At 41.0% G+C, this 27,710-nt stretch overlaps 1 protein-coding gene across 1 annotated transcript in view; it reads left to right on the top strand.

Moving 5' to 3' along the window:
• NEB (nebulin) overlaps positions 1 to 27,710 on the top strand; it is a 200,218-nt gene that overhangs the window by 116,072 nt on the left and 56,436 nt on the right. Inside the window, exons 76-105 of the mRNA XM_021702909.2 lie at positions 2,406 to 2,609; positions 2,943 to 3,047; positions 6,578 to 6,682; positions 6,783 to 7,094; positions 7,803 to 7,907; positions 8,473 to 8,571; positions 8,768 to 8,869; positions 9,010 to 9,117; positions 9,540 to 9,851; positions 11,197 to 11,301; positions 11,408 to 11,512; positions 12,089 to 12,196; positions 12,995 to 13,102; positions 13,199 to 13,312; positions 13,739 to 13,936; positions 14,314 to 14,418; positions 15,110 to 15,214; positions 15,297 to 15,401; positions 17,182 to 17,289; positions 19,042 to 19,155; positions 19,461 to 19,658; positions 19,968 to 20,072; positions 20,970 to 21,074; positions 21,796 to 21,903; positions 23,419 to 23,526; positions 24,407 to 24,514; positions 25,415 to 25,519; positions 25,617 to 25,721; positions 26,351 to 26,449; positions 26,799 to 26,909. Of these exons, the coding sequence (XP_021558584.1) occupies positions 2,406 to 2,609; positions 2,943 to 3,047; positions 6,578 to 6,682; positions 6,783 to 7,094; positions 7,803 to 7,907; positions 8,473 to 8,571; positions 8,768 to 8,869; positions 9,010 to 9,117; positions 9,540 to 9,851; positions 11,197 to 11,301; positions 11,408 to 11,512; positions 12,089 to 12,196; positions 12,995 to 13,102; positions 13,199 to 13,312; positions 13,739 to 13,936; positions 14,314 to 14,418; positions 15,110 to 15,214; positions 15,297 to 15,401; positions 17,182 to 17,289; positions 19,042 to 19,155; positions 19,461 to 19,658; positions 19,968 to 20,072; positions 20,970 to 21,074; positions 21,796 to 21,903; positions 23,419 to 23,526; positions 24,407 to 24,514; positions 25,415 to 25,519; positions 25,617 to 25,721; positions 26,351 to 26,449; positions 26,799 to 26,909 (3,879 nt within the window). The remainder of the gene's footprint in view (positions 1 to 2,405; positions 2,610 to 2,942; positions 3,048 to 6,577; positions 6,683 to 6,782; positions 7,095 to 7,802; positions 7,908 to 8,472; positions 8,572 to 8,767; positions 8,870 to 9,009; positions 9,118 to 9,539; positions 9,852 to 11,196; positions 11,302 to 11,407; positions 11,513 to 12,088; positions 12,197 to 12,994; positions 13,103 to 13,198; positions 13,313 to 13,738; positions 13,937 to 14,313; positions 14,419 to 15,109; positions 15,215 to 15,296; positions 15,402 to 17,181; positions 17,290 to 19,041; positions 19,156 to 19,460; positions 19,659 to 19,967; positions 20,073 to 20,969; positions 21,075 to 21,795; positions 21,904 to 23,418; positions 23,527 to 24,406; positions 24,515 to 25,414; positions 25,520 to 25,616; positions 25,722 to 26,350; positions 26,450 to 26,798; positions 26,910 to 27,710) is intronic.

Genomic DNA, 27,710 nt, shown 5'->3' with positions numbered 1-27,710 from the left:
CACAGCGCCAGCCTATTTTACAAATCTTAAGGGGAGACTAATTTTCAATGTAACTTAACAGGTTTTCTTAAACACGTCAGTAATGCTGACTCAGTGGCTCCCTCTTCAGATTAACTGTGGCATTGCAATCTCCCTTTGCAGAAACAATATAAGCAAGCGTGGGAAGATGTCAAGATGACGGGTTATGACCTGCGGGAAGATGCCATCCCAATTCAGCATGCCAGAGCTTCCAGGGATATCGCCAGCGATGTGAGAGCTTCTCCTTTCACAGCCTTCACCAACACTAACTAATAGACGACACATGGGAGTTAATACTTTTCTAATCTTTTACTTAATTCCCCTGTAATACACTTAGGTAGAATGGAGATCATCGGGATTAGTGTCTTGTTTTGAAATCTCACATTCAAGGATAACTTTTACAACAGTTTGGTGACCCTTTTGCATCAGCGCTTGGTTCTGCTCTTCTTATGTTTAAGCACAGATTTTTATTTTCAGTATCTTCTCATTATCATTTAATTTACAAGCACTTATAAAAATTCAATGGGTACAAAAATTCAATGAAGTACAGCGTACATAAGTTGTTCCTGACATAATTTTATATAGTTGATGGACAAGCATTTTTAAAAAGTGATGTTTGTTTTAATGTGTGCTAGAAAAATAGTTTTTTTCCATTTAAATGGGATTATAAATTTTAGAATAAAAATCTTTCAAAGTTTACACTTTAAATCTATTTAAACAAAGAATCTAGTTGATAAACTAAAACGTGAAGGTGGTAGACAGTGACTGAAGTTTGGGAAACACGAGATAAGCCTGTACTGGGGATAATCCAGAAGCATAGTTCTTGCCTCAGAGGTGCTCACTATGTTTTTGTGCATGTGGACATAGAAACCAATGCGTTAAGAATCATAAAACTTATAATATGGACTTAAAGAAAAACACTGCCCAGTCTAAGGGAGATGGAGTTATTTGGAGCAGGCTGTTGAGACAAAGTGAGTTTGGAAAAATGACTCTTCTTTCTTCTGTTCACATATACCAGTATCTATACAAAACCGCTTACGAGAAACAGAAAGGCCATTATATTGGATGTCGCAATGCCAAGGAAGACCCTAAACTGGTTTGGGCGGCAAATGTATTAAAAATGCAGAATGACAGGCTGTACAAAAAGGCCTACAATGACCACAAGGCCAAGATCTCCATCCCAGTGGACATGGTGTCCATCAACGCTGCCAAAGAAGGCCAGGCATTAGTAAGTGATGTGGATTATCGCCAGTACCTGCACCACTGGTCTTGCTTTCCCGACCAGAATGATGTGATCCAAGCCAGGAAAGCCTACGACCTGCAGAGTGATGTAAGTTGTTGCTTGTGCAGAGAGTACCAACTGAGGGGCCTGGGTAGTGAGCTGTTCTCCAGGAAGAAAGCCTTCCACAGCTTTGCCTGGTCATCCCTCGGAGGACTTGGGAAAATACAACTCTCCCTACATAAGCACTTCCCTTTCGCATTTTTACCAAGTTTACTGATTGCCTCTCTTATGGCTGGGCTTATTGGGAGTTTTCTTTTTTACTCTTTGTGGTGCTACCAGAATTCTTCTATAGATTCCTAAATGTGTGCAGTGTTTGTAATGTCCTAAACATGAGAATTCGCATGGTCCCTCAACTGAAGAATGACAGGGCTACTTCTTTGAAATTAATGTCAAAGGTCAGCAGCATGCTCCAAACTCACTAGTTTCCCTTAACATGGTATTCTTCACAATATGGTGTTTCATTAGTTTACCTGAAGTATTTTTAGATTTACTCATATTTTCTGCCCATTCAATTTTTTGGAAATCATGGATTCCATGAGGATATTTATTTCTTGTGTAGAATGAATGCCTTCTTTTAATTATTTATTACTGCTTTAAAAGTCCACCTGAGCTAGAATGATGTTACTTAAATATTATTCGAGATCTTCCATGCATCCCACAGAGAGAGAGCTCCTTCTGTGTCGTTCTGCTTTTTAGAGTATGTATTGGTGCCCCCGCCACAGAAAACAAAGCAGAATAGAACACTGCTGTGCATAGGATGAATTGTGTTTGTCAGGCCAATGCTCAATTTTAATTATTGTTTGTGGGAGGTAAAATAGAACATAAAACTGCTTTCTTGGGTGCCTGGGTGGCTTAGTCATTAAGCGTCTGCCTTCCGCGCGGGTCATGATCCCAGGGTCCTGGGATCAAGCCCCGCGTCGGGCTCTCTGCTCGGTGGGAGGCCTGCTTCTCCTTCTCCCTCTCCCCCTGCTTATGTTCCCTCTCTCGCTGTCTCTCTCTCTCTCTGTCAAATAAATAATCTTAAACAACAACAACAAAAAACTGCTTTCTGACTTTGCCACAATTAAAAAACCCTGCTTCTACCTACCTTTGTTTTCTTTCCCAGGCCATCTATAAGGCTGACTTGGAGTGGCTCCGTGGCATTGGCTGGATGCCTGAAGGGTCTCCTGAAGTGTTGAGGGTCAAGAATGCCCAGAAGATCCTACAAGACAGTGTCTATCGGACCCCCGTAGTGAGCCTCAAGTACACAAGTGTTGTTGACACACCTGAAGTTGTCCTTGCTAAGTCGAATGCTGAAAATATTAGTATTGTAAGTCACCTTTCCCTCGTATGTTAAAATTAAGTCATGCTTGTAAGTGACTGATAAATAATTAACCTGGCAATCTATTTGTAAGATAAGAACGTTGATAATAGCAAAGGTTTTAATACGTAATGTTGTTAAGATTGTGTTCTTGTTATTCATAAATTTTAAATGAAAAATATTAATACCAATTTAATATTAAATTTGAGTAACTTATGTGAAAAACTTTTAGATGTTTCTTCCTTAATATGAAAAAATTGGGGATCAGAAAAGTTGAAAGTTGTACACTGGAACTAGCAGAATTACAAATTGCAAAATAATTTTGTGGGTTTTTTCCCATAGCCGAAGTACAGAGAAGTTTGGGACAAGGATAAAACTTCAGTCCACATAATGCCAGATACGCCAGAAATTAACCTCGCCAGAGCCAATGCTCTTAATATGAGCAATGTAAGTACCTCAACAGACTCCTTTTTGGTTTGGAAAGTCACCCAGTGGGTGCTATGATATCCCTAGGGAACTCTTCATAGGCAAGAGAAAAGATTGCCTGAAGACTCTTTACCATCAGCCCTTTGACCAGGAGTGAGGAAAGGAGCAGATCCCTTGCTCTGAGTCACCCAGCAAGGCCAGTTACTGGTGAGCCCATGTCAACATGACAAAAGGGAGAAGGGGATAAGGATGAGAAACCTGAAAGAGGACTGGATAAAGAGACACATGAACAAGAAAGGGACATTAGTGACAGACGAACACAAAATAATGATGAGAATTCTTTGCAAAACTCTATATGAATTTGAAAACCTAGATCTAGAGGGGATTTTCTAGGAAATCATAAATTACCAAAATGACCCAAGGAAAAGAGTAAAAACATATAGCAAGAAATTAAGAGGATTATTAAAGACGCTGCTTCCTCCTCTCAGATATCAGGGTCATCCAGATGATTTCATAGGAGAATTCCTTCAGAACTTCAAGAAATAATCAAACAATCATAGAGCCTAATGAAAGAAGGAAAGCCATCACAATTACCAAAACTTGTCAAAAATAATTCCACAAAGGAAAACTGTAGACCAATAATGAGGAAAATCTTAAATAAAAGGTTAACAAATAAAATTCAGTAGTACATGAATATGATAGGAGACAAACAATTAGAGTTCATCCAGGAATGCCAAGAGGGTTCCATATTCAGAAACCTAATAATGTAATAGCACAAAAGAGAAAAATCACACATTCACCTTATTAGATTTGAAAAAAGGCATGTGACCAAATCCAATATCCATTCTTATTTTTAAAAATAAAATCCTAGTAAAATAAGAATAAATGAATATCATAATGTGACTAAAAGAGTAAATCTCAAATCAAAGGCCAGGCTCATCCTTAGTAAGCTAATCTTCTCATTCAAGCTAGGAATAAAACAAGGATGCCCACTGACATCACCATTATTATTTAACATTTGCTGGAACTACCAGCTAAGTGAGTAAGTTCCTCACTCAAGCCAAAATAATTACATAAGAGTAAGAATAAAAGATAAATATTGGGTTTAAAAGGCAAAATTATCTTTACTTGCAGGATAAATCCTTATGTCTGGAAAAAGGAAGAGAATGAACTTAATCTATTAGATAAAATGAGAGAATTCGATGGTTAGCCACACAATTTAAGAAAGCTCAAGAAAGGTATTGTCCTCATGGATCACAGAGATTTCTTATGTGTAGAATAAATATCACCCTAGAAGAAGGATACTACTTTAGTGCAGTTCACCATGGTTTGGAACTTCACATCTTCCAGAAAATAACACATCTTTATGAGAGAAGGAAACTGCCCAGCAAAGATTCCTCACCATGTGCCAAACTATACGCATTAGCTCTGTTGTAATGAGCTAATTTTTTCCAAGAGATGGGAAGAAAATAAAATTTAGGGCACTGATACATTTTTTTTTCATACAAGAATAGTATGGTGCAGTGCCCCCTCATCACCAAGTGACTGGTTGGAGAGGCAGTCCATTCTTCACCTCAGCCTCTTCTTTTCAATCCAGAGGCATCTTTGGCCGGACAATCAGGGAAGGTCTCATGTGCTCTCTTTTGCATGATGCATTTCTCAGCTGAAAATACCAGAACCCTACTGTTGATATCTTGATGTAAGCAAGACTAGTATTTGAAACTATGCCAAAAGTAAAGTTGTGAACTTTAGATATTAGATATGAAGACATTAATGAGAATGGCTTGTGCTTTGGAAGAAATCAAACATCGTATTTGAATGCTAACCAAAATGTAATTTTTTTTTTTTTTAATGCATGGGGTCACCATGACTATAATCTTGATAAAATCCACTATTTAAAACTGTTTCTATCATTTGGGAAACACAACTTTTTCAGGATATTTGTATACGATTTTCTGGTTAACCAAGCAAATTCATGTAAAATTGACTCATTTAATCTTCAAACTAATCATATGAGTAAAATAGTGTTACTTTGTTTTTATCAGATGGGAAGGTTAATTCCTCAATCACTTTAAGGTGATTGAGGAATTAACCCATGATCTTAAAGTTAGTAGGTGAAGTTTGGCTTCAAACTCAGATTTTTTTTTAATAAAAAATATATTTGACTACATAAACAAATTTATTACATAAATAAAAATAGTGTAACAATATATGTAATAAAACTAAAAACAAAAGATTTTAAATAACGTAATAAGTTTGCATTAAACATTCTCCAATACGTTGAAATGTGGAGAATACTATTTCTTTTGTACAAAAAAAAGAGTCTATTGTTAAATAGGACCACCCAAAATTCATACAAAAACTTGAATGAAAATTCATACAAAACTTATCTCTACTTACAAGGACAAAATTTGTATGAGCACTTCATATTTCAGATATGCAAAGCCCATGAAACTATTAATTGAAACTCATCTCTCCTTTCTGCACTGTTAAAGCTCCTATATTGTTTGGTATGATTTCTGAATTATACATTTGAATTACTGTTATTTCTGAGAATCTCTGACATTGTCAACACAGAATGTGTCCATTTAAATATGAACATATATTTAAAAAGCTATCTGTAAATCAGTCACTACCCTACTTCTCTGTACACGCTGTATTTAAAAAAAATGGCTACTGTGGTGGCGCCTGGGTGGCTCAGTCGGTTAAGCATCCAGCTCTTGATCTCAGCTCAGGTGTTGATCTCAGGATCATGAGTTCAAGCCCCACACTGGGCTCCACGTTGGGGGGGGAGCCTACTTAAAAAAAAAAAAAAAAAAAAAAAAGCTGTTAACCTCCAACTGTCCTTCAGAAGGAACATCTAACATTCCCAAACAATATTCATCACCAACCACGTAAGAAGATCTAAGAAACCATCCTGGGGAAAACCTCCCCACAAATATAAAAAGTTTATAATTTTGAAGATTATAAAATTGACTTGAATTCTAAAATTAAATAAATCGAATTATTGAATTAAATCCATAAGGGGCTCCTGGCTGGCTCAGTCGTTAAGCGTCTGCCTTCAGCTCAGGTCATGGTCCCAGGGTCCTGGGATCGAGTCCCACATTGGGCTCCCTGCTCGGCGGGAAGTCTGCTTCTCCCTCTGCTACTCCCCCTTCTTGTGTTCCCTCTCTCACTGTGTCTCTCTGTGTCAAATAAAATCTTTAAAAAAAAAACAAAAGAAATCCAGTAGTCCTCATTAATGTCTTATCCCAATGCTACCAATACGCCAGGACAAAAAGCCACTAAGCCCTGTTATATAAACCATGAGGTACTACAGAGAAGCCATTATTTAAATTAGAAAGAACTCTCATCAAGCCCAGGTCTCTGGACTCCAGACACCATTTCATCTTCCAATAGCATGGTGGAGAATTATTCTTTTACTTATTCCCTTCTTAACAGATTCTGGGACTTCAAAACTGGACTACTTTGACTATTAATTCTACTTGAACCCTTGAAATTATCAGTACATCTGAATCCGAAATGATACCCTATTTTTTTGTCCTCTTCAGAAAATTTACCGTGAAGATTGGGATGAAACGAAGATGAGCTGTGATGTACGGCTGGATGCCATCCCTATCCAGGCTGCCAAGGCCTCCAGGGAAATCGCCAGTGACGTACGTGTGGCCTTGTTTGACTTGTCAGTTTCTAAGCAAACATCCTAGGTGCATCAGGAATACATACTGTGATCCATCTGCTTTGTTTTTCCATCTCCAGTATAAATACAAGCTTGACCATGAGAAGCAGAAGGGATACTATGTGGGGACCCGCACCGCCAGGGATGACAACAAGATCCGCTGGGCCCTCATAGCTGGCAAGATTCAGAATGAAAGAGAGTACCGGCTGCACTGGGCCAAATGGAAGACCAAGTTCCAGAGCCCTGTGGATATGCTTTCCATCGTGCATTCTAAAAATTGCCAGACCCTAGTCAGCGACATTGATTATCGCAATTACTTACACCAGTGGACATGCATGCCTGACCAGAACGATGTGATTCAGGCCAAGAAAGCCTACCAACTGCAAAGCAATGTGAGTGGGCTACATTTTAGGATGAGTTCGTCTATCATTTTGCCATGACTCCCAGAAAGTTTATATTCTTAAATTTTTGTATCATCACTTCCTGTCTTTATACAGCCAAGAGTTTGGTTTTAGTTAGACCTTCTAGTACAGTGTCAAAAATCCGCAAAGCCATGGAAGCTCTAGATTCTGTATCAAGGAATAAAGGGTTGTGTGAATACAAATCTTAATTGTAACAATATAAAGACAACGGCTGTGAAAATACTATTTATGGAATTTAAGGAGTAACAGAGGTTGATATCATAAGTAAAACATTGGCAGTCCATGGAAAGGATGTAGGCACAGATAAGCTTTTATAGTTAATACAGTGTTTAAAAATCTTGAGTTAATTTGCCAAGGTTTTTTTAAATCAGGAAATTTGGGGCACAAATCTAAGATTTCTTAGTTCTTTAGGAAAAAATCAGAGAATGAAGCTCGGGACATGCATTACACCCCAGGCAACAATAGGTGGAGCTGAATTGAGGCTAACCCCCTTTACATAGAAAATAGATCCCCCAGTTTTTCATATCACCTGACCTCCTAATGAATTTACTTACGTTACCTGCCTGGCTGCTTGAGTATGTCATTCTTATGTGTATTTCTCCATCAAACCAAGGGATAGAATAAATAGGACCTGGTTATGACCAGAGTTGCTGAAATCACTCGGCCTTGTTTCCACAGGCTGTCTACAAGGCGGACTTGGAATGGTTACGTGGGATTGGGTGGATGCCGAATGATTCCGTCTCTGTCAATCACGCTAAACATGCTGCGGATATCTTCAGTGAGGTATTCCAAGATTTCACCTGCCATTCAGTGCGTTTCCTGGGAGACTGAACAAAAATATACAAGCCAAAGCTCAATCATTCCCCATCAGCAATTTTAACAATTGCAATTGCTGTCATTTAAGCCAGACATACCTTTTCCCAAAACAATCCTCTACTGTCCCTATCACATCAGGGGACCACATCCATAATACAATATACAGTATACTCAGCTGATGCTTGGAATTATATAAAGGGAAAACGTCTTTTGTCAGAAATGGCAATATGCTTGGGAGAAGTTTGTTCAGTTGAAAAAAATGTATTGAGTAACGTGATACACAGAATGATACAGTACATGATCTTGGTAGCTAAGCAAATCTGCTACTTTAAAATCCGTGGGAGATATAAGAAGCCAACCCAGTTGTTAAAAAATAAAATGCTAAGAAAAAGGCCGAATTGCCAAGAAGGTGCCGTTCAAATACGGCACTCTACACTTCTGGTAGAGACAGGCCCTTAAATCTAGTGTCTCTTTCTCAGCTCAGACAGGACCAGAAACTGCAACTGTCTGAAAGATATTTTCTTTCCTATAGAAAAAATACCGCACAAAAATAGAAACCCTCAACTTTACTCCTGTGGATGACAGAGTTGATTATGTGACTGCAAAACAAAGTGGCGAGATCCTCAATGATGTAAGTACATGTCTCTCATTCTAAAATTGCCCAATCATGAAATGTCATTTTCAAAGCCTTCCACCTACGTTAGCTCAGCATGCAATCATTGTCTGCGATATGGATTGTAATCATTGAGACGATGCTAGCATTTGCTTGGACAACATTATGCTTTCTTAACATCAAGTAACTTACACCTCTTGCCTCTCCTTTCCAGATTAAATACCGGAAAGATTGGAATGATACCAAATCGAAATACACCCTCACAGAAACCCCTTTGCTGCACACTGCCCAGGAGGCAGCCCGGATACTGGACCAGGTATGGGTTTTAGCCAGATGCCTGGTACTCTGTGTGGGGACAGAGGACCATAGTGTAACTGTGGGACATGGATGCACACGATCAATACCCCCGTTCTAACTCCTTCGTGTAAGCCTCTATTGTGGCTCTCTGTCTTTTAGTATCTCTACAAGGAAGGCTGGGAGAAGCAAAAAGCTACGGGTTACATTTTGCCTCCGGATGCGGTACCATTTGTTCACGCCCATCACTCTAGTGACGTTCAGAGCGAGGTAATTTATCTGTAGATGAGTGCACGCTGCAGTGTGCCTGGGGCTAGCAGGCCTGGCCAGGCTTGGGGGATGGTTGAAGTACCTTCTCCTTTCTGGTCCTCCCTGTGGGCTTTGGGGGTTTTGTCTTGTTTTGTGGGCTTCTTTAAAAGCTATTGTTTGAGTGCTTTACTCTTTCTTCTATTCCCTCACTTCCTTAAGATTGCTAAGCTTTCAAATAAAATATAGGCAGAATTAGAAAGAAAATCTATTTTTTCTATTTTTAATTTGATCTTTATATTTATTTATTTCAGTGCTTTTTGTTATTTATTCTGAGGGAGGCAGAGGTAACAAGAGGCTGAAGGACTGCATTTGCTGACGTTTCAAGCCCCCCTTTTCCTTGAGTGCTTGTCAAAACTGATGCAATCTCTATTTTCTCCTACCAGCTGAGATACAAAGCTGAACACGTAAAACAAAGAGGTCATTATGTTGGTGTTCCGACGATGAGAGATGATCCCAAACTGGTTTGGTTTGAGCATGCAGGCCAGATTCAGAATGACAGACTATACAAAGAGGACTATCATAAAACAAAGGCCAAGATCAATATACCTGCTGATACGGTGTCGGTGTTGGCCGCCAAGCATGGGCAGGAGCTTGTCAGTGATATTGATTACCGTAATTACCTGCACCAATGGATATGTCATCCTGACCAAAATGATGTGATCCAGGCAAGGAAGGCCTATGACCTACAGAGTGATGTAAGTGACTTTGTTTCTTAATTATCTAGAAATGTTTGGTATACTTTGAGAATTATAAGCAGCATTCTGGAAGCACCAAGCTTTGAGACTTCAAGCCATAAATATTAAGTTTGTTCCCAGAAGGGAATTAAGGTTGGATATGATGTAGAGAAAGACCAGGAGCAGTGATTGGCTGACAGCTTTGCCTACTAGTATATCTGAATAACTTTCAAAGTCATTTTTTTAAAAATTTTTTTTGCATCATCTTTGCCATCAGCAACATCTCACATCTTCCTGGAAAATTATCAGCTGATTTAAAATAATAATTGGCTTGGGGTGAGAATGGAGAGTGAGTTGGGATTTTAACAATATTGGATGATAGTGTAGTCAAGGACCTGGGAATGCCCTGTTCTTGCTTTGCCAGGCATTTTACTCCTGCAGGCATTTATGAAGGACTTGCTTGCGAGGAATCAAAGCGAAAGGGAAACAAAGTACTGATGAGCCACATGGGGGCCCAGAGTCCCTCACACAGAGCTTTGGTAAAGGTAGGGTAGAGAGTACATGACATAGGCAGTCTTGCAGCGAAGCCTGAGTCAAGACCTGCAGCTGCCACCAGCAGTCTGCAAGCCACAGAAACACAGTGCATCAACGTGATACTCAGGTGCCCCCAGGAGCTAACCCTACCTGGTCTTCTCATAACCAAAGTGGAAAAACAGGAAATCAAAGACTGCCTGCAGCACAGGGGCTGAGCTTGAACATCCCACCTCACTCTTGCTGCAGAAGAACAATTGTTGCGGACCTTAACCAGATTAGCAACTCCACTGCAGTTGGTGAGGGGTGGCCTGAGAGAACCCAGGCCCTAGGCGGGGGAGGGGAAAGCTAGGCTTGCCCTGAGGGATGTATCCCCCTGCTCTTTAATACCTGACCATTTAGTCATGTCACTTTCTTCAGATAGTCTGAATGTCCCACATATTTCTAAGTAATTAAATATAAGTCCGTCTAAAATTATACCTTCCTCAGTAAAACCTTTTCTTAGGCTCACTGCTGAAAACAGTAGCTCCCTGCCCCTAACTCCCACAGCACTTGAGTGTTCTCGCTCTTATACTCTCCCCTTGTAAATGACTTCTCTTTACACTAGACTCCTTTATACTTAGCCCTCAAAGCACCTAGCACAGTACCTCACTCATAATAACAAGCTCAAGAAATATTTCTCAGGCAAACAGTTGAAATCATGACTGAATCAATGAAGCAACAGTCGCCGGAGATAAATCCTTAAAAAGCTCCTGAATAAGTTGCTTCTGATCTACTGTCTGTAGTCCTGTGTGAGTCACTTATACCTGCATTGTATCTTTCTTCCTGCTCTCAGAATGTCTACAAAGCTGACCTGGAGTGGCTCCGAGGCATCGGCTGGATACCCCTGGATTCTGTGGACTACGTGAGGGTTACAAAGAACCAGGAAATGCTGAATCAGGTACACGAAGCCTGTTCTCACCTAATGCCTGGCTGCCTCGCCTGCCGTGTGGGGGCAGGGACCCGATGGAAGGAGACCAGTCTTAATCATCTCTGTTTCCTTGCAGATAAAATATAAGAAAGATGCTCTTGACAACTATCCTAACTTTTCAAGTGTGGTGGATCCTCCAGAGATTGTTTTGGCTAAGATTAACTCAATCAATCAAAGTGATGTAAGTTTGCTTTATGTATAATGATGTGCATGGACTCGGGAGTTAGGTGTCTGTCATTGACTGCATTTGCTTACCTCCAGATAACTGCTTGTAAGAAAATGGACAATGGGGTGGGAAACTATGAGATCATCGTTCATGGGAATGTCTTAAAAGTCACTAGTAGGAGATATACTGTACTCACTTACAGAAAATATCTATATTCTTGTCCAAATTATCCTATTAGATAAAATGAACTTAAATTCAGGGCGCCTGGGTGGCTCAGTTGGTTAAGCGACTGCCTTCGGCTCAGGTCATGATCCTGGAGTCCCGGGATCGAGTCCCGCATCGGGCTCCCTGCTCGGCAGGGAGTCTGCTTCTCCCTCTGACCCTCCCCCCTCTCATGTGCTCTCTCTCATTCTCTCTCTCTCAAATAAATAAATAAAATCTTTAAAAAAAAAAAAAAAAGAACTTAAATTCAACCCGTTCATGTAAATCTCTAAATGTAGACTATTATCTTGCTAGGTAGAAACTATAAAACTTTATACATTTATATTAACCAAAGGTTTTGTTTGGTTTTGTCTTGTTTTCTCTCCTTAGGTAAAATATAAAGAAACATTTAATAAAAGAATAAAGGGCAAGTATACATTTTCTCCAGATACGCCATATATCACCCACTCCAAAGACATGGGAAAACTCTATAGTACTGTAAGTTTTATTTTATGTCATTTACAGCTCAGTTCTTAATTTTAAGCTCTCGGCAGTATTCATGTCCTTGGCTGATTTTGTGAATAACTGAACTTATAAGATTATTTTTATTGTATTTAGTCTTATTTATTAGAAATAACTTGCCTTTATTAGAAATAGCACTTATTCAGCTGGTATTTTTTTGAGCTCCTGTGATGTGCCAGGCACTGCAGGAAGTACTAAGGGGCTGAAGCTCAATAAGACAAGCCCATCGGGAGCTCATGCAAATGAGAGGGACAGACATACAAGTAAATAGATAATAACGTATCAGGTGCTGTAGCAGCTCTAGGCACACATAGGACTAAGCACCTGCCAAAGGGAAAAGAGAAGAAAGACTGGTTCTTCTTTAGCAGTCATGTTTAACATCTCCAGCCAACAAATGGAAGATTTGACCTCCAAATTTTAATTCATCTAAGTCAAAGGATGATGTGTGTGTGTGTGTGTAGTGTGTATGTGCGTATGCCCAATGGGAAGCAATCTTTGATGATTCTCTCCCTATGTGAAAATTTATTTTCGCTTTTATTAGAACTGTAAACAGTTAAACTCGGTTATAAAATGCCTCACTGTCTGTAGATTTAATTTGCAGTAAACCAAAAAACTCAGCCCTATTCGTAGGTAGACAAAATAATGGCTCTAAGTAAAGATGTAAGCTTTGCCTTTCAACGTAAATATTTTACCGTGGTTTTACCATTTTCTTTTTAGCAATATCTGAAGGAAGTTGACCACAAACTTTTGATGACACACATTTCTTTGTTCCAGATACTGTATAAAGGGGCATGGGAAGGAACCAAGGCCTACGGCTATACCTTGGATGAACGCTACATTCCCATTGTTGGAGCTAAGCATGCCGACTACGTGAACAGTGAGGTCAGTAGTACTTTCTCTTCTCATGGGTTTAAGAGTCTTCACTGGGGAGCTGGTTAGAAAATCCCAGTGATTCTCAATGTTGTACCTACTTCACAGCTTAAATACAAAGAGACCTATGAGAAGCAGAAGGGCCACTACCTGGCTGGAAAAGAAATCAGTGAGTTCCCTGGTGTGGTTCACAGTCTGGATTTCCAAAAGATGAGGAGTGTGGTAAGCAAAGCTCACTTTCATAGAGGATCTGTACTGTTAGTCTGCCTGTTTGTAACATGTTCTTTAGTTGAGAGGGGTGTGGAGTCCTTCTTGAGATTTATCCCCACCCCTGCCAGTTAGCCTTGTGTTCCTTTGATAGCTATGGGCTTCCTCCCTTTCCCTCCCTCCTCCACTAACCCACAGTGAAGTATCTATGTATGGAAAAAGGAGAATGCAACAAGGTAACTATTTACCCCCTGTGTTATGAAAGGATAGGAAATTGAAAAAGAAGAAATATATTAAAGTATGAGATCATCGTTCTCAGGCTTTGTTTATTCTAAAGGTACTGATGTATACTAGAAATAAGACTCGAAGAGAGGTCAGTCTGAATAATTAACACTTGAATCCCTTTCTTCTTTTTGCCTTTACAAAAATACGATTCTTTAGTTGAACTACAGAAGACATTATGAGGATACCAAAGCAGACGTTCACATCCCCATTGATATGATGAATCACGTGCTGGCTAAACACTGCCAATACATCCTCAGTGACTTGGAATACCAACACTTCTTCCATCAGTGGACGTCTCTCCCGGAAGAACCCAACGTTATACGGGCCCGAAATGCACAGGAGATCTTGAGTGATGTATGATGTCCTTTCTGCAGCTTGACTTAGCTACAGGCTTCACTCAACCGTGCCTTGGCCCTCCATGCTCCATTTGTCCCTGTATTCATAAATGTTGTTCCTTTTTAAAACACAGTGATATGAGTAACCCCTTTTTGGTGTAAGAATCCCCTCTGGGCCATGTGACACCACCTATTTTCATACCGGACTAAACTTAGCCATTCCTCTCCTCCTAAGCTTCTTTAGGTCAGGGCATTAAAGACCTCCAGCTGTTGAGAGGCCCACCCTATGACCGCAAGGCACTGAGCACAGCCAACGGCTGATAGGAAATTATCTAAATGCCCGATTATAAATTCAGTTAGTGCCTGTCACCTTTCATCATTCCTTCCTTCTTGCAGAATGTGTATAAGGATGACTTGAATTGGCTGAAAGGCATTGGATGCTACGTTTGGGATACACCTCAGATCCTCCATGCCAAGAAAGCATATGACCTCCAGAGTCAGGTGAGATCTTCCTAGAAGGACTGGCTCACTGTGGATCAGTGGAATCCGTGGTGCTCTCCGTGGGGTGACAGCCAGGCCAGCCCTGGCTTTAACAGTGCAGGATCCAGGGCAACCGAAGGCCCCCTGCCCAATAAAACCTCTCCTGGTGACCTGCTGTGGTGTCGGACCTTCTCAGTTTTAGTCTCTCCTGTGGTTTAAGCATTTGATGTTTATAACAGAAAGTTTCCTGAGAGGTGTTTTCATAGTGAACCACTCTCAAGCATCTGTGCTGAAGTTGGTAAGGTTAACTTGCAGAGTGTAAAATGCAAATGCATGCTTTGACCTTGGGTAGATAAGTTCTGAAGTAAAAAATAGATATTTGGAAAGTTTCCCAGCATACGGCTGGGCTCTGACAGGGCAGGTTAACAGAATGTTGAGCCTGAGGGACTGCAGTCAGGGATGGGGCGCGTGCACAGAGAAGACATGGAGAATGGAGAAGCAGACCTGACAAAGAGCCAGACCCCACTGTTGGTTGAGACAAACTATTCATTTTGACAACCATACAAAGTCGGCAGGAATATAGAATGATAGCCTCTCTGTTAGTATTAAAGCAGAAACCCAGAAATAAAGGCTCATCTAAGTTGGCATAAACTGCCCTATCTGATGGCAGACCTGTATTTTCCCATTTCCGGTGTCTTGTTTTTCTTTACAGCTACAATATACAGCAGGAGGTAAAGAAAACCTACAAAATTATAACCTGGTCACAGACACCCCACTTTACGTGACTGCTCTTCAAAGTGGCATTAATGCCAGTGAGGTACGTCTTCCAGGACGAGCCGTGATTGTCTTTATGTATTTTCGAACAGCAGAAAAGGATAACCCATCTTTTGTGTGTGTAGGTGAAATATAAAGAAAATTATCATCAGATTAAGGACAAATATACGACAGTTCTAGAAACAGTGGATTACGACAGAACCAAGAACCTGAAGAATCTTTATAGCAGCGTGAGTTCTTTTTCTCATCTTTGTCTTTATTCTCCTTTAGAGACAATAAAGGAATAGTTGGGATAGGCACCTTACCCCAAAGGTTTTTCCAGTTTTTTCAGGGACCTTCAGATTCTTGCTTTATCCCATCAGTAGTCCTAGTTACAGTTCAGTGAGCCCCAAGTGGAATATGGCACCATCTCATGCAATTGACACAAACTCAGGAGCTGCTTCCTTATTGCAGGCAGGTACGGTTGAAGCTACGCTACATTGACCCTGAGCTTGTCCTTCCCTGGCTTCTCCAGGGGCCAGTGGCTTACAGCCTACAAAGACACTTTTTTTTTCTTCCCTCCTCTGAATTGGTTAATTCAACAAACATTTTTTTGAACTTCATTTTGAAATCATTTTAGATTTACAGAAAAGTTGTAAAAATTGTACAGGGAATTCTAGCATACTGTTCTCTGTAATACAATGATCAAAACTAAGAAAAGCCCCTATAGCTTTTTGTTGTTGTTGTTAAGATTTTATTTAGGGGTGCCTGTGTGGCTCAGTCGGTTAAGCATCTGCCTTCGGCTCAGGTCATGATCCCAGGGTCCTGGGATTGAGCCCTGTATCCGGCTCCCTGCTCAGCGGGGAGCCTGCTTCTCCCTCTCCCTCTGCCTGCCGCTCCGCTTCTTGTGCACGTTCTCTGTGTGTGTGTGTGTGTGTCAAATAAAATATTTTCAAAAAGGTTTTATTTGAGAGAGAGAGCATGTGTGGGAGGAGGAGGGGCAGAGGAAGAGGGAGAAGCAGAGTTCCTGCTGAGCAGGAAGCCCCACTCAAGGCTCCCTGAACGCATAGTATTATGGCTTTTAATAAATGCAAAGAGTCATGTATTCACCATCACAATGAAGATGCAGAAAACCTCTCTATCACCTCAAAATTTCCCTCTTGCTTCCCTTCTCTCCCTGGACATCCACAGAGGTATTTTCTGCACCAGTTAAAAACAACAACAACAACAAAAACTTTTAAAAACCTTTTCCAGAATGTCATGTAAATGGAATTATGAAGTATGTAGCCATCAGGTCTGGCTTCTTTCTCTTAGCAAAGTGCATGTATGTACTACACACATTGCTGTATAAACCAGTATTGTTTTTATTGTAGGGTGGTATTCCACTGCATGAATGTACCACAATTGGTTTATCCATTCACAGTCGAAGGAGATGAGTTGTTTCTAGTTTTTAACAATTATGAATAGAGCTGCTATATACATTTGAGTATAGGTTTTTGTGTATATGCAAGTTTTCGTTTCTCTTGAGTAAATAAATACCTAGGAGAGGAGATATTTTTTGAGCTCCCACTAGCTACAAAAAAGTAGGAAAGGATAAATAGATTTTAAGTTAGTGGTTTTCATCCTCCAGGAATTCCTAGACCTATGGGGAATGAACACAGCATCAAAAACTTTGCTCTAACTTACATACAGTAAATGTCACTCTTTGTGGTGTATGGTACTATATGGCTTTACAAATGCATGGTCATGTAGTCAGCACAGTAGTCAAAATAGAGCGAAGTTCTGTATCACCCCATGATAACTGCCAAACTGTGATAAGTACTATGGTAGAGAACAAAATAATGGACTGTGAAATTATGGTCATGGCATTAAACCTGTTATTCACTGAGGGGTGCTTGGATCCTACCGAGTATGAAGATCAGGGGTTATTAAGGAGTGTCTGAAAAAGGCAGATACAGGAAAGATCCCCTCCTCAAGAGCCAACCAGAATGCATTTTTCCATATTCACAAGATGGTTTTTAACCCCTACAGAACCTGTACAAGGAGGCTTGGGATAGAGTGAAAGCCACCAGCTACATCCTGCCTACCAGCACCATGTCCCTGACACATGCCAAGAACCAGAAGCATCTGGCCAGCAATGTAAGTCAAGTGCAAACGTGATAGCCTCCCACCCACACTCTGCCTTCCCCAGGTCTCTGCTCCTAGAAATTTTCTGGCTGATTCACATGTTATATATATTATATGTTTATGTATATTGTAAAAGAAAATCTTAAATTACATGAGCTATTTAGATACAGTATTAAGTCTTATGAACTTTAACCCTTCATGCCTACAATGTTCTTAAGTAAAGCCTTTTATTGTAAAATTCCTTATAACCTTCATTTCAGTCCTAATAAGCCAGTTCCTTTCAGAAAGATAACCTCTTTTAGAGACTTTTATCTCTTAATTGTGAACATTTTACATAGCATTTTAGATCAGTATTACTCAAATCTTTTTTTTTTGCCCATGACCCACAGTGAGAAATTTATTTTATGATGCAAGTCCACACACACACACACACACACACACACACACACAGCTGAGTGTATTATGGGAGTTCCTTCCAGCAATGTTTTAGAGAAGACTACGTACTGCTATGCTAAAGGCAATATAGCCTGATCATTTCAATTCTGTTCTATTCATTTAAACGCTAGTGATCCAGTAAATTGATTTCACTACCCTCTAATGGGTCTAATGATACATAGTTAGGAAAAAAGTTTGTTAGACAATATATGGAGTTAATTTCATTTTTACCTGGAGGAAAAACTAATATATGTGATTTTGCCCAGACCCAAGCCTGTTTGGAGGACTGCAGACAGACTAGCCCAAAGGAGCAAACTTCATTTGGGAAGAGAAGTTTTGTATATAGAATTTAGAAAGCTCAGCAGAGGTTTTTTCCTTTAGTTATGAAAAAAGTTATAGAAGCAGGATTTTCAGCAACTTGTTTTTGGAACAGGATGGGGCACAGAGAAATTCTTTAAAAGAAGAATTTCAACAGTAGTTAAAAAAAAGAAAAAGGTGCCTTTGAATACTATCTTCTTTATAACTGAGGAATGGCTTAGATGTAAGGAGCATGTGAGCTAATATTCTAGAAAATTCTGTTGGGAATTTTGGTGGGTTTCCAGTAAACAAAGGGCTTCACTGCAATTCTGACACAAATATTCCCATCTTCCTTTTTTTTTTTCTCTTGAACTAAGATGTGGGCCTCTGAGTAATGAGAATTGTTATTTTATCATGTGCTAGGAGTTTGGATCTTACTAGCTGTAAGCGTCTTCCCTCCTAGTTCATGAAATCATGGAGCATTAATTCATAGGCAATATGGATTAAGAAGCAAAAGTTGGTTTCCCCATAGACATTGGTTACAGTGTATTTTTGGAAAACCTTGTGAAAACTGAAATTCAAGAACTGTGTGTCTCTTAAGCATCAGGCTTGTCAGTTATGAAAAACAAACTCCTGAGCACATTTTTCATCTTTCACTCATGGTTAAGAAAAGCAAAGTCATTATCACAGAAGAGATTACTTAAAGATTACATAATCTGTAAAATGAGTTAGGTGTAGTAGCAGTAGAAGTACTAGTATGGGTTTAGACATTTTTACAACAGTAACTAAAATTACCGTTACACAGCAGTTTAAGTTAGCTCTCTACAGTTAGTACTATCAGGTAGAGTGTAATTCTCAGGCTAACCCTGTGGTCCTTGCACTACACCTGTTCCTCTGTGCACAGAGCCCACAGAAGTGCTGACCCCAAGTTGGTTGGATCTCAGAGCTGGGCCCTTCCTATTAAGTCTTTAACAGTAGAGATCCATTGCTCTCCAGAACTTTTTCTTCCTCCTTTGTACTTTCTCTCTGTAGGTCAAATATCGAGAAGAATATGAAAAGTTCAAAGCTCTTTATACTTTACCAAGAAGCGTTGAGGATGATCCAAATACTGCACGGTGCCTCAGAGTCGGCAGGTTTAACATTGATGTAAGTAATCCCAAAGGCCTTACTTCAGATCAAGGCTCAGTGGTATGGCCACCCGTAATAAGTCAGAACATTTTCTAGTAATGCACGAGGCACTGACAGTGCATATGTGAAGAAGCAAAGTGTTATTTCAGCCATGCTGCTTACCCCACCCCCATGAATCTGTAGAAAGTGTCAGAAAATTCCAGATCCCACCCAATGGCTGTACAGGCGTTCCCCTGACTTCTCTGGTGCGTAAGAAAGGCGTTTATTGCCATGATACCTTGCACAGTTCCCTGTATAACTGGCATGTTATTTTATCTTCATAGCGCCTCTACAAATCAGTGTATGAAAAGAACAAGATGAAAATCCACATCGTGCCTGACATGGTAGAGATGGTTACCGCTAAGGATTCTCAGAAGAAAGTCAGTGAGATTGATTACCGCCTCCACTTCCATGAGTGGATTTGCCACCCTGACTTGCAAGTCAACAGCCACGTCCGGAAAGTCACGGATCAGATCAGCGACGTAAGCCCACTGCTCATGAAGGTCCCCCTCCCTGGCCCCGCACAGCCATCCTGAATGGAAGCAGACTCAGCTGTGTCTTCACCTCAGCCTTCTTCCAGTATCGCTTTCCTCTGCTCCCATGGGTCCGTCCCTGGAAGCAGGGCTCTGTGGGCCGCTGTTTTCATGGCACCCTCAGCCTGATTGCATGATGCCTTTTGATGTTCATTCCATGAAGTCATCCTGGGTCCAGAAGGTGTCCATGTCTTTGGTGTTTAAGTTACTGTCAATTTTTTTTTTTTCTGATTCTATCTATCTGCTGCAATCCTTTAGATTATATACAAGGATGACCTCAACTGGCTAAAAGGCATTGGTTGCTACATCTGGGACACTCCTGAAATTCTTCATGCCAAACATGCTTATGATCTACGGAATGATGTGAGTTTGCCTGGTATTTTAGTTTAGTTTAGTTTTTTTTTTTTTTTTTAAGTATATTTCCTTTTCTACGTAGTCTAAGTCAGAGGGAGAGTTATGGACATTGTCACAGACCAGCTGTGTCTTAAGTGGTGTTGAGGATGGCTGAGCTAGAGAAAGATGCTAAGGAGCAGAGAACAATCCTTTCTCAGTAATGCATGTAGTTTTCCTGTTAAGCAATGCAGTCAAGCTGTCCCGTTGTCCTCTTGTGGAGAAGGGACCCGTGGCTCCTCTCTCTACATTTGGACTATTTCAGATATATTGAGCACATAATTCTCATATTAAGAAAATCTGCTAATTGGGACGCCTGGGTGGCTCAGTCGGTTAAGTGTCTGCCAGGTCATGAATCTAGGGTCCTGGGATCGAGTCCTATGTCAGGCTCCTTGCTCATCGGGGAGCCTGCTTTTCCCTCTACCTGTCGCTCCCCCTGCTTGTGCTCTCTCTCCCTCCCTTCCTCCCTCTCTCTCTCTCTCTCTCTTGCTGACAAGTAAGTAAAATCTTAAAAAAAAAAAAAAACTTTTTTAAAAACTTAAAAAAAAATCTCCTAATTTGTGAGGTGCTTGTGATGTTATAGACAGGATCTATTTATAAAGAGAGTTTGCCAAGCAAATTAACACTGTAATCAAGATTTCAGTAAAAAAGCTTAAATGTTCCTAGCCTGCTAGAAGGCTCTGGAAGCTCCATACGACTATAAGCATTAATTATGCAGATTATCATAAAATTCAAATGCCTCCCTGTCGATTGAATAAGTGCTAATGAAAATAAATGTCATGAGTTAAAAGCAACCAAACCCACTGTGAAAGCAGCAATTTCTCATACAGTGAACCGTCTAACACAGGCTTATTTTATTCCTCTCGGCAGATCAAGTACAAATCTCATGCACAGAAGACAAGGAATGACTACAAGTTGGTCACTGATACCCCAGTCTACGTGCAGGCTGTCAAAAGTGGGAAACAACTAAGTGATGTAAGTAATGCGGACAGTAATAAAGTAATGTGGACAGTAATGTGGACAGTAATAAAGACGGGGCCGCCGCTCAAGCAGAAGTGGCCTTTTCTAACTGTGAGACCAGAATCAGCACCTTAGAAAGTACTTAACGATTCTGCTCTTGTTTCCTAACAACCTGGTGCGTTCAGTCACTTCCCCGGGTGGAGGTATCGGTGGTCTCACTCTATGAAATACTCCGTGTTTTAGAGCTTTTTGCTTTGAAGTTGTGTTTTGTATCCTTGTGTCAAGAGCAACCGTTCTGTCTCGCTGTGGTAGCCTTCGAATAACTTAGAGCTAACTGTGCTAGAAGGAGGGGCGGGCAGGCTCTGAAGGGAGAGATGTGGGTGGAGTCCGGCCTCGACCGCACACCCTCCACGAGGCTTGGGCAGAGCCCCGTCCGGCCGCGCCTCGGGGTGTTTCTGCGTGCGCCCGTCCTCCTACCCACCGTCAGGTCTGACGCGGAGCGGGCAGAACCCGCACAAAGCTGCTCTTTCCCCCCCCCCCAACCCCGCAGGTTAATAAGTAAACAGTAAATCCTACAGGTGAGTTAGGGTGTTAAAACCTATTGTGAGTTCTCTGGGCAAAGGGAAGCAGGCTACTTTTTTTTTTTTTTTAAAGAGAGGCTTGGGTTTCCATTTACTTTGCTTCTTTCCAACAATGCTGCTGCAATCGAAACCAACCGACTCCTCTCTGCACGCAGGCTGTTTACCACCATGACTACGTCCACAGTGTCAGAGGCAAAGTGGCTCCAACGAGGACAACTGTGGACCTGGAGCGGGCCCTTCATGCATACAAGCTCCAGAGTGAGGTGAGCAGTGCGAACCCAACACAGTGCCCAGCAGAACTCCCAAGAGGCAGCCTACAAGGGCCAGGCCAATGGCTTCTGGGGAGAGCACCTTGGCCTGCGCATTATCTCAGCCTGACCTTGTCAATTGTAAATGCTATTCCGTTCACATGAGTTAAAAAAAACAAAGAACCCAAACCGTACATAGTCTGTCTTCTCTCTTGGCTCGCAGGATCATTATACCAAGCAAGCAATGGGCATTTTTAGAGCAGTGTTTACACGATACAATGAAAGAAATCACCCTACTGTCTTCTGCCTCAAAAAACTTAAAAACCAAAATGACAAAGACAAGGCATATAATCACAAAAGACCACTAATAATAAGAGAGAGAGCTAGAAATTACTGTTGGAATTCAGAAGAAAATGAAACTGGATTCCACTCACATATTTCATATTCCTATTCTGTGTTACCTGGTCATTCTACTTTGGTCTCAACCTTTAATGTTAGTCTCCTGTATTGAATGTTAAAAATAATTTGGTTTTAATTTGGTTTTTAATATTTCAAATACTATTCCTACTCCTGGAACTCCCCCAAAAGACAGACTATTTATTTATTTATTTATTTATTTATTTTTAAAGATTTTATTTATTTATTTGAGAGAGAGCACATGAGAGTGGGGAGGGTCAGAGGGAGAAGCAGACTCCCTGCCGAGCAGGGAGCCAGATGTGGGACTCGATCCCGGGACTCCAGGATCATGACCTGAGCCGAAGGCAGTCGCTTAACCAACTGAGCCACCCAGGCGCCCAAGACAGACTATTTAAAGATTTTATTTATTTATTTGACAGAGGGAGACACAGTGAGAGAGGGAACACAAGCAGGGGGAGTGGGAGAGGGAGAAGCAGGCTTCCTGTTGAGCAGGGAGCCCGATGTGGGGCTCGATCCCAGGACCCTGGGATCATGACCTGAGTTGAAGGCAGACGGCCAACTGACTGAGCCACCCAGGTGCCCCTAGACAGACTATTGAAGGTCACAGTCAGAAACTCCTTTCCCCCCTTGTGCCAGGGATAGGAGTATCCTGACCTCTTCCCAGCATGACATCAAGACACTGTGTTTATGGGGAGGATGGGATTCCAAAGATGTGCCTTATAATTATGACTCTCTTAGGGATTGGTGATGACATGAGTATCATCAGGGGTGGAGTTAATGGCAGAAGTGGCCCTGACTACCTGTTTTCTCTATTTTTCCCATTTTCTTGCTAGATACCATGCAGCTAATTGGGCATATATTAAAACATTGAAGAATTATTTCCTATGAGCCCCTTCACTCATCGCTCTCTTTTTCGAAAACAATAGGTTAAGAGTAATCTAATTCATTGCCTGACTCTTAGAACCTACTTAATTTCTTCCTGAAATCAGTTTAGTGAACATAAGAACATGAAGTATCTAATTGAAAACCTAACGTGAGCTGCATGTGACTGGTTTAGCTTAGATCAGTTATTTGACGTAGATGTGATTTACCCACTGTTCCTCATTCCGGCAGGGCCTGTACCGAGGAGCTGGCCGGCGCTCTCTGCCTACTGGATATAGGCTTCCAGGAGACACCCCTCACTTCAAACATGCCAAAGACACCCGATACATGAGCAGTTATGTGAGTGGTCTCCTCCTAAGATGGGGTCTGAAGTGGGGGGGGGCACTAATATTCATTAATAGCCTCTCTGATGCCCTAGTCACACCCTGAAGGTTCAATGTGATATAATGATGGGACTACAGAAGGGGAAACTGTTTCCTGGGGGTGCCGTGGGTTTGCAGTTTGGCAGTGTGCCTGTGTAGCCCAGTGGGTTAGCATAGGGCTTTTGTGGGATTGCATCTGCATGAACCTTGGCTCATGGTTCATGGCTGTCATGGTGCCTCTACTTCTGTTGGCGTTAGCACTGATGCGTCCTGAACTATTCCAAGCCATATACCAGAAATGGAGTTTCATACACGCACTGCTGATGTGTGGCCATAGTATTATCTTTAAGATACAACATCACTGTGTATTCCTTTGGAAAAGAAAGGACTTCTTGCCTAACTGCTGGCCAGGCAGGGGCCAAGACCAGGGGCCCAAAAATATGGTTTCCAAAGCAGAGAGTTACAGATTTAATCATCTCACGTGCCATTTTTTTAAATCAGTCTATAAAGCCATTCATCAGTCTCAAAAGTAGTCTCTCGTTTCTTCTTTGCATTTCCTAATTTCCTAGCTCTACTGAGACTAAAAATATAGGTTTTTTCTTGTATTTTTTCATACCTGCCTACAAACAGATTTATCTAGGCAACACTGAATTTTTTCCTTTCTGGACCTGGCTTTATTAGCCAAGGAAATAATTTTCAAGGTTCAGATTATTATTGAAATTTTGTCAGTGACTTTTCCTTATACTTAATCCTGGAGAGTGATTTTCGAATGAAAGCAACAGCTCCTTTCTATTTGAGAAATGTAAAGCTACTCTCTGCTTATCCATCAGTGAACTTATTCTGATTTGGTTTTCCAGTTCAAATACAAAGAAGTTTATGAGCACATCAAGGCAAATGGATACACACTTGGCCCCAAAGACGTTCCATTTGTCCATGTCCGGAGGGTCAACGATGTTACCAGTGAGGTACTGTGAATGTTGATTCTGTGGGGGAAATATTGAGTTTCAAAAGACCATGGCTTTGAAATAAGTCAATCAGATAAAGACAATATGATCATATGTGGAATTTAAGAAGCAAAACAGAGGATCATAGGGGAAGAGAGGAAAAAATAAAACAAGACAAAATCATACAGGGAGACAAACCATAAGAGACTCTTAATCATAGGAAACAAACAGGGTTGCTGGAGGGGAGGGGAGTTGGCAGATGGGGTAACTGGGTAATGGGCATTAGGGAGGGCACGTGATTTAATGAACACTGGGTATTATATAAGATTGATGAATCACTGAACTTTACCTCTGAAACCAATAATACATTATATGTTAATTAGTTGAATTTAAATAAAAAAAATAAAAATTAAAAAGACCATGGCTTTGTTTGAAATGCATTAAGAGTCTACTGTATCTTAGTTATAAATTTATACATCAGCAAGGAGTAAGAGGGTCCTTTTAGTTACTTTGATACTTGTATCGATTGGCAGCGTTTTTCCATATTTGGTAATGCTATTGTAGAGACCTAATTCATAGATTATAATGAAATTAATTCCCTTTTTGACATTTGTATTTAAAAAATCTTTAATAAATATGCATTTTAGTCTGACTCATGACCCTAGTTTTCTATATAAATGATTGGTTTGTATATCTGATCCGATCCAATCATCTGATAGAACGTGGAAGTCTTTGTGCTCAAAATTCTTCACCTAAATAAAATAAGTACCATTTTCTCTTTTTTCCTAATCTCAGCCACTTTCTTTAACCTTAATTGCCCCTCTTATGGCTCTTTATGTGGAATATTTGATTGTTGATTAGTCAACAGACGCCCTCTTCTTTCTACACTAAGTACCTGGAATGGTTTTTCTTCCAATGTAGAGATTGTATCGACAACTGTACCACAAACTGAAAGATAAAATTCACACAACTCCTGACACACCTGAAATCCGCCAAGTCAAGAAGACACAAGAGGCTGTCAGCGAGGTGGGTATTTTCTTAGGAGAGAGGGCAGGCTGTGGAACCCAGGGAGGAATGTCAACCATTTGGTCTCTGATGTGTGTGTTTCTGGGCATTTTTTTAGTTGATCTACAAATCAGACTTCTTCAAGATGCAAGGCCACATGATCTCAATGCCATACACACCCCAAGTGATCCATTGCCGCCACGTGGGAGACATCACCAGTGACGTAAGCATCTCATAGGGGTCTTTCTGAAGGGCTCTTACCAAGAGGCTGTCTGCATTTAAGCCAACCAGGATCTTTGAACAGTCTTTTGCGCTGAGTACTTCTAAACTGAGTATATAACTTGGAGGGGAAATTGTGTGGAAGCAGGACCCCACATTTCTCCAACTATGGAAATAGTAGTAAGAGGACCACTTGGGAATATAAGATTTGCTGGCCACCATTCTGCATTCAACACTGAATCATTAGCAGCTCCGCACTCTACACGGCCTCTGTCCTGGGTTCTGTTCATTATCCTCCTCCTGCTCATCCCCACTCCCAGCCCCTTTAACAACTTCCTCCTGCCATTTTTTTTTTTCTCCTTAAATGTTTCTTTATCCTAAAAGACCATTCCATTCAATCTAAGCTTTTCTCCCATCAATACAATAATAACAAAGAGCAGTGTTCTCCTCAGGTCCAGATTGGAGATTAAATTTTAAAACCTCTGATTCATTTGGATGCAAGCAAACTAAGAATAGAGGGTGGGTGTGTTCAACCAAAAAGAAAAGTATTTCAGTATCAAAGTGTCACTGCTCTTATTTGTTCCTGGTTTATATTTACTCATGGCCAGCTATATTTCTGTTTCTGCCACACAGATTAAATACAAAGCGGACTTGCAGGTCCTCAGGGGAGTGGGCTGCTTCCTGTATGACACTCCCGACATGGTCCGCTCCCGGCACCTGCGCACACTCTGGGTGAGTGCACACCTTCACGACACGTAGCTACGCCCGCACAGCTCCCATACATCCCGTCACCAGCCGCAAGGTGCTGGACAGAAAGAATCGTCGCCTGCAGCTACTTTTAAGGGGAAATTTACCACTAACCAACTTGAACCAGTTGTGACCCACTTAAGCTGATCCATGCCTCTGTGAAAGGTGATGAACTCAGTGAAATGACGGTCATCTTTGTTGGGATGGGAAGACATCCAGGGTACATGAAAGGCCTGCTCAAGTCTCAAATGCCAGCATGTGAAAGATAGTGTGTGACCATGGCATGCAATTGCTTAAATGATCAATTAACTTCTACTTCCATTGTGTTTTTAAGTCTAACTACCTGTACACTGATAAGGCAAGGAAGATGCGCGACAAGTACAAAGTGGTGCTTGACACTCCAGAATACAGAAAAGTGCAGGAACTGAAGACACATCTGAGCGAGGTAAGGATGCTGAACCTGTCACTATAAAGTGACTTGTTCCTCCGGTGACTGCATTGAGCAAAAAATCCCCTCTGCCTTTAATTACGGAGTGGCTTCCATATCTAAGCAAGTCAGTTTACCTCATTTTGCCTCAGTTTACTTATTTTGTTCCCTTTTGATAAGATGAGGATATTGATACTTGACTACGAAACCGAATTTACTTCAAAACTCCCTCTTCAATCCCTGCTATCAGAAACCCTAATCATGGCAGTGCCATTGGAAAAGTCTTTAATGGCTCCCTGCTCTGCTGCCCACTCAACAAAACCTAGACTACTTTGTTTTATTTTCAGTTGGCTCTGAGGCTTTTGATTTATCACAGCTAATTGTGCATAGATCTCATGCTCTCACCTACACTCTTGGTTCCTTTCGACCCCATCTTGTTTAAATGTGTATCCCGTAGTGCCTTGGCTGTAATAAATGGCCATGTTTGCCAGTGACTCAATGTGCTTTGTACAGGTAAGGGCATTCCACAAACGTAAATGGTCTTTCTTATTATAGGTGAGTTGGCCGTTCTCATTCAACTTCCATTTTGTCTTATGGCCTCATCAGGCTTCACCGAGCTAAGCCACACATTGGCTGTCAGGCCACTTCATTGACTCCCCATTTTCAGTGGTTCTGATGGCTGCTAATTAAGAATCACTTACGCTCTTAGACTTAGAGATGTCCTCGCAAACCAAATATTGCCCTCACTGGGGGATGTGCAGCTTCCTAAACTCCTAGTGAGCTAGAGGCAGAGGATGATTAATTCTTTAGCTTTTACAA

This window comes from Neomonachus schauinslandi, chromosome 3, assembly GCF_002201575.2.
Source record: "Neomonachus schauinslandi chromosome 3, ASM220157v2, whole genome shotgun sequence".
NCBI lineage: Eukaryota > Metazoa > Chordata > Mammalia > Carnivora > Phocidae > Neomonachus > Neomonachus schauinslandi.
The sequence above is the reverse complement of the archived record's forward strand: the minus strand, read 5'-3'. Positions and strand labels throughout refer to the sequence as shown.